This window comes from Balaenoptera ricei, chromosome 5 (genome assembly GCF_028023285.1).
Source record: "Balaenoptera ricei isolate mBalRic1 chromosome 5, mBalRic1.hap2, whole genome shotgun sequence".
Classification (NCBI taxonomy): domain Eukaryota; kingdom Metazoa; phylum Chordata; class Mammalia; order Artiodactyla; family Balaenopteridae; genus Balaenoptera; species Balaenoptera ricei.
In genome coordinates this window covers 49,130,274-49,142,422 of record NC_082643.1, presented here as the reverse complement: position 1 = coordinate 49,142,422, position 12,149 = coordinate 49,130,274, and the positions used below count along the sequence as shown (strand labels likewise).

General features: G+C 33.4%; 1 protein-coding gene across 9 annotated transcripts in view; it reads right to left on the bottom strand.

Moving 5' to 3' along the window:
- The window catches only part of CNOT6L (CCR4-NOT transcription complex subunit 6 like), a 363,313-nt gene that overhangs the window by 304,078 nt on the left and 47,086 nt on the right, over nucleotides 1-12,149 (bottom strand). For all 9 annotated transcript variants that reach the window (XR_009503290.1, XR_009503291.1, XR_009503292.1 and 6 more), the window contains exons 2-4: nucleotides 8,236-8,357; nucleotides 5,630-5,816; nucleotides 4,203-4,288 (exon numbers count right to left, since the gene is read on the bottom strand). Coding sequence is in view for 6 of the 9 variants with exons in the window: in XM_059922803.1 (XP_059778786.1) it covers nucleotides 4,203-4,288; nucleotides 5,630-5,816; nucleotides 8,236-8,357 (395 nt within the window). In the remaining 3 variants the exon portion in view is untranslated. The remainder of the gene's footprint in view (nucleotides 1-4,202; nucleotides 4,289-5,629; nucleotides 5,817-8,235; nucleotides 8,358-12,149) is intronic.

Here is a 12,149-nt window from a genome sequence, read left to right as displayed (position 1 = left end):
TTCACAAGGAAAAGACAAAATGAGATCCCTCCCAAAATTAGACCTCTCATACCATGTTAAAATATCAACTCCAAATGAATGAAAGAATTAACTATGAAAAGCAAAACTTTACAACAACTTTTAAGAGATAATATAGAAAAAGTATTTTTGACTGGGGTAGGGCAGGATTTCTTTAATAAAACATAAGATGCACTAGTCACAAAAGAAAAGACTTTTAAATTCAACTACAATAAAAAAAATCAAATCTATTCATTGAACAATACCAACAAAGAAAACAGAAAGAAAAGCCAGAGTGGAAGAAGACATTTACAATACAGAATAGATAAAAGTTAAAAATTCCAAGTGAAAATAAGCAAAAGATATCAACAGCAATTTCAGAGAAGAAACGTGGCCAATACATATATGAAAAGATTCTCAGTTTTATTATCAATTAGGAAAATGTAAATTAAGAGTAGAACTAGAAACTGTTTCACACTTAATAATTGGCAAAACTTTAAAAATCTGACAATACTAAGTAAGTGTTGGGAAGAAGACAGAAAAATGGCAACTGTATTACTTTGGGGAGTATATTTTAGTACAGCTACTTTGTAAAATATTATGGCATTACCTAATAAAGCTAAGAATGTATAAAGTTTCTTTCTATAACCCAACAATTCCATTCCTAGGAACTCTATCAGGAGACATGTACAAGAATGTTCATGGCTACATTGCTTATAGTAGTCAAAAAAAGGTGGAAACAATCTAAATATCTATAGTAGAATGAATGAATTACAGCATATTCATATAACAGAATACAACACAGCAATGAAACAGACGAACTACAATTACACGCGTGCATGAATGTATGAATCGTAAATACATAAAGTCAAATAAAACCAAGTCACAGAAAATTACATTCAGTAGGATTCCATTTATATAAAGGTTAAAACACCCTTAACAGATACATATATAAGCTCAGTATCTGGCACATAGTATGTGCTCATCAATACCTGTTGGATGACAGAAAGAAAACTAACTGAATTTAGGACAGTAATAACCTCTGGGAGAAGTGATGAAGATGTAATCAAGAAAAGGCACAAAGGCAACCTAAAAGATACAGGGGATCTACACCAACTAGGTTTGATTGTGCCTATTTCCCAATAATCTCACCAACAGTTATTTTATCAAATTTTTGGAATTCATCCAATCTGATAGGTAAAAATTGAGTATAGCTTCAATTTGCATTGTTATTACTATATAAGGTTGATCAACTTTCTAATTTTAGAGCCATCTGTAAATCCTCTTATATGAATTATTAATATGCTCTCTAATAGACTATCTTTTATTTACTGATTTCCAGAAGCTCATTATATAATACAGAAGAAAGTACTTTGCCTCCTATATGAGTGGCAATCGGATTTTTAAATGCATTTTTTAAAAAGGTACTGAAAACGTTAGATAATGGGTGTGTAGTTATTTATTTTATTATTTTCTTTAAAATGTTACTCTTTGTATATTATGATATATTTCATGAATTAAAAAGTTTACATAGTAAAAGAATCTTCAACTGCCATGGTCCATTTTATTTTAAGGGAGATAGGTAATTCTTAGAAGGAAGCTAGAAATCTTCACAATTATTGACGTTCTAAAGTTTTTATTATTTGGGGACATCAATGTTTAATGCCTGAGGGCAATTGTTTGGCCCATATGTCAGAGAAAGTATTGCTTTATACCTTAGGACATGAATTCTAAATTATTTAAAAATAACTATATGAGAATTGCTTTCACTTACACCTTTTCTTCCATAAAACTAATAGAGTTTGGATTTTTCTTTTAAGTGACTTAAAAGAACATTTCCAACTTCCTGGACTGGCCATGTTTGTAGTTTTTAAATTGGCCTTCCTATCCTAACTCTTCAAATACCCCACCAACCACACATACTCCTCAAGTCTCAAAATAGCATTTCTAAAAATTAACTTGTTGAGCCAGGAAGATCTAATTCATTATCAAAATTTCAGTGTCTGTGTTTCAGAGGAAGACAGGAAATGTAAGAAAGGCACTCCTTTTTCTAGTTTCAAGACAAAATGGAATCTTAGAGGCAATCCATTTTCATTGTTTCTTTTAAATATATCAAAGTGCTATTTTAAGTGCTCCATTCTACTCCCTCCCCCTTTCTTTGGACACAAAGTACCACTATGTGGTTATTAAAACTGATTAAGAAATTATTTCAAGTTTTACCTTCCTAAGAATATAAAGCTACCATTCATTAGGAACATTTTATTCCTTCAATTCCTTCATAAAATCAATCCTGTTTTTACCACCTTAAAGTTTTGAAAGAAGGCAGGGACGGCTCTGGCTTTCTTTCACTTCTAAAAGGTCTTTGCTCTTCTGTACTGATCACCTGAACGTAAAATAGCACTGCCAGAAAAACAGATTCTCACAGAAGAGGAAAGGCTGCAGATAGGTATTTATATTGAATTTAAATTGAAGTTTAATGAAAAGGAATTTATCCATAGGCACGGACAAAGCTAAGTTACAGCTGGTAAAGCAGAGCTGGCGCCTGATTTGAAAGTCTAAAGTGAGATTTTAAAAAATGTGAATCATCAGTAGACAAGGGACACTAGAATCAAAGTCCAACCAAAGACAGTAGTTTGGAAGACTAACATTTTAACTAGTAAAACAGAATGAAGAACCCAGGAGATAAAGGATATTAGAAAGATTCATTCAGTTGATACTAAGCATAAATTTTCTGAGAACATGTCTCTATATGAGATAACATGGAGTAGAGTTATGAAACAGTAAGATATATAATATTTGCTTTTCCAGGAAAGTTTTGTGGTATGAAGGGTAAGTCCAACTGGGTTCAATACCAAGGTAATCATTTGTCATTGACATGCTCTCCATCAAGATTAGGAGGAGGAAAACAGCTGTTCTGATTGATGTTGAAAGTAAGAAACAATAGTTATCCTTGGAGACAAAAAATATACAATTTATTATAATCAGTATGAAAGTGTGAATTCTGAAATCTAAGATTATAAAAAATGACAACCATTCCATACTTTTTAATAGAAACGAACAGACCTGCCCCCATTCCAACTCTAGCTGGATGGCTGTTTCAGCTACATTTACAAGAATAAGATTTAGCACATAGAGAATAAGGTGAAATGTCCCAACAGTTAAATTTCAAATGCCTTGGGTTAATTCTCAAGAAAATACTTTAGATAAAAAGTATTCCCCGTATGTCTACTTCATACACGATAAAAAGCATCAGCAAATTCCTACAAAGAATCTAAAATCACAAGAGTTAGACCATTCATATAATTATCCAACTTACGAAGGGTTAACTGTATAAGGAAGCCTAACACCACTTTTGTCATTTCAACAAATAATGTCAGCAATCTTACCACTCTTATTCAAGCTTCTTTCTTAATGCTCCATTATATGACTTAAGCAAACGCAAACAGAACACGTTCATGAGACTCAGTAGTCTTTGAAGGAAAATAAAACATATGAAAGTGTATACTTTATAAGGCTTTGATTAATGTTCACTCCTCATTAGCACAGAAAATGTTTAACCAATACAGTAAATCTGTATTTAGTCCTCTGCATTCAAAATAAACCCTTCTTCCTATGCTATGATATAAGAGAAAAATATACAAATCTCAGTATTTATGTGATTTGAGTATGACTTTCATTCCAAACTGAGATGGTATCATCAGAGGAACATGCATTTTGGATTAATACACTATTTACAATAATTACACTTATTAGATATAGCTCATTTTTACTGTAATGTTTTTCCCTCTTATAAATCTAATATGCCAATGCTATCTACTCTATCAAAACCAGACATTCTGGCTGAGGTTAAAATTTATTATGTTACATCATTGTTTTTTAATTTTTTTTTTAAATGAGAAAGAAACTACAGTGCTAAGTGTTAATTTAAACTATCTCCTCCAAGAAATTTCAGTAAAATATAAAAACAAAACAAAGCGAAAAACCCCGAAATTTCCCCCATTCAAGTTTGTTAAATGATGGCAGCTTGTTGAAATCATGAAGCTCAATTTGATACAGAAGAACCACTTTTCTTTCAAGAGGAATGTATAGTTACATTCTCAAAATTATACTAAAACCTGACCTAATTGTAACCAAAATGGTCTTTAAAAGGCTAAGAAAACCTGAATCCTGAGCGCTAATGCTATCATTTTTTAAAAATCACTCACCTTTCAAACCTAGAGTTTGTAGCTGGAAGAGCCGACCAAGTTCATAAGGCAAAACCCGTAACAGATTGTTATTTAAAAGCAATTCCCTGTTTTTTTTAAAAAAAACAAAACAAAAAACTGTTTTAGTTTAATATATCAAACTTTATTAATACCTAACAAGTCGTTGTTCTTAACCTGCCTTCTAACATAACATGAGTGATGTCTACATTCAGGGTATATTTCTCTACATTCATCCAAAAATGTTGTTAACTGCCACAACTATTAACAGTGTTTCTATAATTTACTCATTCTCTAGCACAGATTAAAGTTAAAGGTATAGGAACTGTATGTCATTCTCAGGCTAAATATGCTCCCTTTTCTCTCTCACCCCAAATGCCTCTCAGATGCAAATCAGAGTGACACATATTTTATGGATCCAAAGACAGCAGATATCCTTGAACCTAGTCTCATTCATAGAAAAAAGTAACCTTTTTAAAATAAACTTCAGGATTTAACTATAGTAGCCAATTCCCTGTATCAATTTTTATAACAATACAACTATTATCACTTCAAGATACAACAGTCATTGACACAGAATATAAACATTAAAAATAAAGCATAGGATAGTATAAATAGGATAGCACAGGTAAGATCTGATTTATGATTGTGAAATTTTGGGCAGACTACAGAAAAAATAAACAGCCCCTGTAATTAATTAATGACCAAAAGGTATAAAATAAATGACTAAAAAGTATAGAAAACAACAAAAACACACAGTAAGGGGATGGCAAAAAACAAGATTTTTAAATGATATTAAATATTTAATTTTAAACATGTGATAGCAATTTTTTAACACTACTATTCAGCAGATAAGGAAGAAAAGCAATCCTTGTTTTCATTGGGAACATTTATACAAGGTCTCAAGATTCCTATAAAATTTTCTCCTATGAAGAAATTCTTAAAGAATCCTGAAAGACTAGAAATAAATCCATTTATTATCAGGTTTTAAGATTTCCTTAAGGAGTTGTAATATACAAGTATACCTTGCCTTATAAAATAGATATGTTCCTAAAAGCTTTACTTATAAGCAAATCATTTTCCCAATTATTTCTCATTAGTCTAGACTAGTCTAGCCCCAATTAATTCTGATGAGATTTGTCACTTGACTGTAAAGCGAGACTTAGGTATTTTAGCCCTATCCCACGTCAAGTCTGTCAAAAGAAATTGGTAATACAAGCACATTTCTAGCCAGAAACCTCCAAATTTAAAGGAAGAAAGGAAAAGAAGCGTTCAATGGAGCCCAACTCAAGCACTCTGCTTAGACAATTTATATCATTTAACCTTCATATACATATGGAAATCCTACTGTAAGATGAGTAACCTCCCATAATATTCTTATTTGGTAAATTTAGAATTTTATACAGTGAGTCACATTTATATTTCCTCACCTGAGAGACACCATGTTTCCTAGTTCTGCTGGTAAACTTCTGAGTTTATTGGATGACAGATCCAGGTAAACCAGATTATGAAGCTTGGCAATATCAGGTGGAATGCGACTAAGGTAATTGTCATTTAGGTGCAGTGCTGTCAAGTGTGTCAATGACCAAAGTGATGTACTTAAGCTCCGCACTCTACCTAAAAGGCAAAATATTGATGCATTAAACTTCTAGGCCCAAGACAAAGACTGAACTACAAGGACTAAAAAGTGGGAGAAGAGCCCACAAATACATACAGATATTGTGACTCTGGCATTTTAATTTTGTATTTAATGCTACTTGATTGCTTCCAAACACACCTGGTCCTTCTTTAATTTCATGCCACTTTTCCCTGACAACCATTCTTTCTCATGAATCTTCCATGTATTAAATAAGATGTGGCATAATGAGGAGACCCTTGGAGTCAGGGTGATCACATGGTCTCAAGGAGAAAGCGTGGGGCTGAATTGAGCTTTTGCAGTAGAACAGTCCTGAATTTTTTTTCTTTAAGTTATGATCCTCACAAAAGCACTTTTCACATACTTCATGAAAATTAATAGTGCAAGGTTTATCTATATCTAGGGCCTGAATTAGTCTACAAACTTTAAATAGACAGGAGTAACTGCTATGATTTAGAACCAACCTTAGATTAGCCACCGGGAAAACCGTTTTACTCCCAAAGGAGACATCTTCCCCAGCCTTCTCATATTTCAATTATACATTAATAACTCTGGTTTAAGATTCTGCATTTAAGTGCAACATACTCAAGGAAATAGTCACTCATTAAGCTTTACCTATCAGTCAGCATCTGACAGCTATGGTAGAACATGTACTGGAAAAAGAAGACTTGGTTCACAGTCCTGATTTTTACCATTTATTAGCCATATAAGCCTAAGCAAATCACATAGTTTCAGCTTCTGTAAAATGGGATGTTATCTTAACAATAAACTTATATGAAGAGACTCTGAAAACTTTACCAAAGTAAAATGCTAACAGATATTGATTAAAAGAGCAGTGGAAGGTAGAGAGGGCAAAAAGTCTCAATAGGGAAATGTTATTTTTCATATGGCTATCAAGCAGTAGACTCGAACTTAGATCTTCTGTTCAGGGTTCACAGGTTCCTTCATGCTGTCTATAATCAGGCTTAAAGTGCCAATTAGGATTTTGCATTTTAATGGGAAACAAAGTTTTCAAGTGAAAAGAGGCTCTAGTAAAAAGAAACTTAGTTTTACCCAGGGTTTAACCGAGTGGTTCTCAACCAGGGGCAATACTGCTCCCCAAGGGGCTTTAGCAATCTGGAGACATTTTTGGTTGTCAAAACTAGAGGGGTGCTACTGGCATCTAGTGGGTAGAGGCCAGGAATGCTGCTAAACATCTGACATGCACACAACCACTCCCAACCACAAAGAACTGTCCAGCCCTAAGTGTCAATAGTGCCAAGTTGAGAAACCCTGGGTTAACCTAATAGGATTTGCTCATATTCATTTTTTTTTTTAATTATCAATCACCTAACCACCACCTTTTAGCTAAAGATACAGGTAATTCTTGCTATTGACACAATATGGGTTTAACTCTTCCAAATGAAAGCCTACTGGGGAAAAAATTACACTCTAAATATAATCTGTATTGTATCAATTCATAAAAGAAAAACTGTACTTATATTTTATTTTAATAAACTTTTAAGTTTGTGATAATTTTAGATTTACAGAAAAGCTACCAAGATAATACAGTTCCTATATCTTCCTCATCCAGTTGCCCCTAGTACCAGCATCTTATATTACCATGGTACATTTGTCAAAACTAGGAAACCAAGATTGGTACGTAGTGTCAATATTAACTAATTTATAGAGTTTATTTGACTTCACCAGTTTTTACACCTTTTTGTTCGAAGATAACTAATTTATAGACTTTATTTGAATTTCACCAGTTTTTACACCTTTTTGTTCAAGGATCTGGAGGATCATATTTTTTGCATATAGTCATCATGTCTCCTTAGTCTTCTCTCATCTGTGACAGTTTCACAGTCTTTCCTTGTTTTTCATGACCTTGACAATTTTGAGGATTACTAGCTAGGAATTTTGTGGAATGTCCTTTGGTTTGTCTGATGTTTTTCTCACTATTAGACTGGTTATGAGTGTTTAGGAATCAGATTCTATTTTAACAACTCCTAAACATGTAATTTATAGAATAAACAGATAGCTTCTAGGTTTCCCATTCTACCAACAATGGGATGATAGGAGGATGGCAAAGATATCAATTTGCAAAAATGATTACTCTGCAATAGCCAAAACAAAATCTATTATATCAAAGAACCTGGTTTTACATAGAAACTGAACTCCCAATGCCTTCAATTTTAGATGCCAACTGTGGCCCCCAGTATTAATCTCAAAAGAAAGAATGGGAACAAAGATATTTAGTCACAGATAAATCAGTAAGTTAAACACTAGTGCTTCAGCATCTTGTATTTTCTCAATTAATTCATCTAATTAAAAATGTACAGCAAAGAAATAAGTATAACACTCAACTCTTGTTCATCATTGCTATTATAGTCCAGATTAAATGTTTCAGATTCCACTCACCCGAGATTTCTAATTCTGCCCAGTGAGATTTTTTCCCATTGGCTACCTCCTCTGCTGACATGATGGTATAAATTCTGCGAGGATCTGGAGGATCATATTTTTCCTTTGGCATCCCTATTAGTCTGTAAGGGAAAAAAAAAAAATCAACAATTATAATCTAATAGAAAAAAAGAGAGAAAGAAAAATGAGATGGTAAGTTTTCTTCTTCTCCCCCCTTGCCAGGCTACTACTAAATCCTCACTAGAAGGAAAACACATCTAAAGTATGCTAGGCTATTGCAGGTACTCAGTAACAGACGCCTCAGGAAAAATGCAAAGAAGCAGGGACACTGGACTTCACAGAAAACATGGTGGTTGCTTCCCAAACATCCACTGCACCCTTTCCCCTTCATTTAGCTGCCTTGCTTCCCAAGACAGACTGATCCTATGCAAGTTTCCTGAATGGACTCTGACTGGCCTAAGAGAATCAGAGTAATCTTATCCTCCTTGTCTCAGTGATATTCAGATATTCCATATCTAAGACAATTAGCACATGACATTCCCCTTGTCACAGAGATTAGTTCAGAAATATCTAATAATCACTAGGCTTAAGACTCATTTTATGTTTATGGGAGGAGCAGGCTTCTCTCTCCTGCTGGTCATAAATGAAAAAGAATATAGCACAGCTCTTGTTGGCAATCATCCAACTGTAAGGGAAGCCAGCCGTAGCAGTCAGAGATGAGAAAATAGAGAAACAAAGCCAGAGTCCTCACCAAACCACACCTGTAGCACTCTCAAATACTGGGCATTTTGGATACACAAGTCAATCTATTTTACTTATTGTTTAAACTACTAGTTTATGTTTAAACTACTGCTACTTGCAATCAAAAGCATCTAATTAAGATTATCATGTATCTTGGTTTGCATGGACCAGTCTTGGTTTATATCTGTTATTCTTAGGTAATTATTGATATCACTTCTTCACTCCCAAAAGTGTCCAATTTGGATAATGAGTTACATGGCCACCCTAATTGAAACTAATATTATACAGTTCTATTCAGTTAACTGCCAAAATAATCACTGAACAATCATCAGTGATGACCAGCTAGACATAAACTCCTCAAGAATGCAATGTATGAATCAGATGACAAACGGCCATAAAAGTAATCATTCAAGAGGTCTAATACAAGAGTTACTGCTCAGTAATTGGCAGAAAATGAAATCCCGTTCAGATCTAACAAGAATAGCAAATTACAAAATCCTGAACCTAATTAAACTCCTGCATGCTATCAGTAAATATCCTCGTAGTATTCATAGTTGGTTCTTTGTTCATATTTTAACACACAGAGACATACATACACACACCAAAACCAACTGCCTAAAACTGGGAGTGTTTCTAAGCAGTTTAGAAGTTCTATCTCAATGGAAGAGTTACTTTCAGATGCTCTGAAATTTGTTACATAAAGAGAACAAAGAAAGATAGGAAGTATTCTATCATGTATCAAGGAATCAAAGCTAGAAAAGAATACAATCAAAATTTCCCATACCATAATTTGTCCTCATATTGTGGAAGGAAAAACAGTCATTCCTTCCTATTTACTAAAAGGGGCAAAGAGAAAGTTTTCCAGATTTTTTCATCTGTTAACAGTAATTAGCTTCCAAATTTCCAGGTTAAGCTCTTCTGCTCTAACCTTATCACACAACTGGGTGATACTGAAACATATTTTATTTTCCATAAATGTCCCGGATCTTCACACAGCACAAAGAGTATGATCATTTTCCTCAGGGGAAAAACTTGAGTTTTACCACTTTTGGCCTATGTAAAGTATTTCTGAATATAAAATTTTTAGGTAACAAGGTTTTCAGAATTTCTACTATGCACCATAAGGTACATGTGTCTCTGTGGTTACTCCTGCATACTAATATAAGATTCTACAAAAACACAAGTTAAGTAAAACCAAATCAAACAGATTCAGATCCAAAGACATGCTACAAATCCATCATCTACAATGAGGATGGATAAAAAAACTAAGACTGTGACATTTGCAAAAACATATGTTTCATTAATTTTAAATCATTTTTATAAAATATAGTGCATAGGTCAACTTAATTTGGCAGTTTTAATCATGGCTCCCACTAGACAGTGTGTTATTTAAGGGGACAATGAGTTGTTTCTGTGTGGAGGCATATCCTTTTTATAACTCTATACAGTTCCTACCACATAGCAGGCACTGAATATGTATTTGTGGAATGATCATATATGCTTTATAATCCTAAAAACTACCATCTTCCTCTCACCTTTCCCAATTAACAGTCAATGCTCTTCTAAAAATTAATCTCATGAAATGGTCATTAATCCACATGCTCAATTGCCTTAAATATTTATAAAATCTAGATAGGAGATTAATAATCATCATCTCTTCTGGCCCACTAATGCTAATCTCTAAAACAGCTACTATATAAGAACTATATTTCTTTTTTTTTAATTTTTCATAAGTCTCCATCTTTGTAAGTCCAATAAAATTTATAAAATCTATTCCTGCAAAACATATCCATAAAATGTTTACCAGTGTCTATAATATGTAAAAACCAAAGTAATATTAATACTGTTATATTAGGGGTCAAAGGTCTCCTTTGGATTTGATTAGGAAGTCAATAAAAATACAAGTCACTTAATCCTTCAAAATGAAACTAAATTTGAAGTTAAAACATTTTTCATTTGCACTAACTAAGTAATTTAGTAGAGTCTATAGATCTGGTGATCACTACTGTCCCAAACATCAGGTTTTCAAAAACATGCTACTAAAAACTTAGCTCAAATTTAGGAAACTGGTATTATTGAATACTCCTATTCAGCTTTATCTTCCCTCTCAGTTCCTCAGCATCAACCTTCCATCCTGGAGACATACCACAAAAACCTATTTCAAAGTAACTTAATATATAAAATAATAATTCAAATGTAATTTAAATCTCTAAATGTGACACTGTTAATGTGCTTTCTCAACAGTCTTAAGATATAGGTCAGTCCAAGGCTTAAATACTGGATTGACACTTTTCATCCAAAAAGGAGAAATGTTTTATTCTGTAAAGCCTAGCAGCTAATTTCCTTTTCATATCTTCTTTATCAAATTGATGAAGAGGCAGGTTTTTAAATTGTTTTTTCCAAGAGTTTCTAATTTCTGCAATATCTTACATCAGTTCCCAAAGGATCCTCCCATTATATCAACCTAATTTATATTGGGGATCCTGATCACGTAACAAAGTAAACTATAAGCCCCTTCACAACACAGCCTTTTTAACTTCCAGTCTTCAAACCCCATTTTGACACTATGAAAAATACTCCACATAGCTCCCCAAATACTAACTACATAAGCTTCTTTGAACCTACCATCCTCTCTACTCCATTCCTTGAATCTCATTTTATCACCAACGCAGCCCCCTCAGATTCTAGGGCAAAATTTCTGAGAGCAACCGTCAGTCCTGGAAAAACAACCTGATTATCTCCTACTTCTTCATTTCTATGAACTATCCTGAAAGTAAACAAGTCTTAATCTCTGTCACTGAAGGATGATTAATTACTACATATAGTGAAGATTTTCATTAGTTTAGTTCTCAGTCTTATGTATAATTAAGCAAAAACTTCAAGTAAACCTGTAAAATACTGACTTCATGGAAAATGTATTCCAATCTTTTTTTAGCTGCAAAGCAACCCTGTATGTAACACTAGGGCTACTTTGCCTTAAAAAATTTACCTTGCAGTTTCCAACTGTAAATAAAATACAAGATACCTACATAGCATCGTGTTCAGTGAATAGCATGTTACAAAATATATATATGAGTTACGCCCAAATACACTATTGCCAAGGAATCCCAAATCTCAGGTTTTATATCTGGGGCTAGGAAAATAATGCAAAATAACTCCTCCCTGCCCCATCC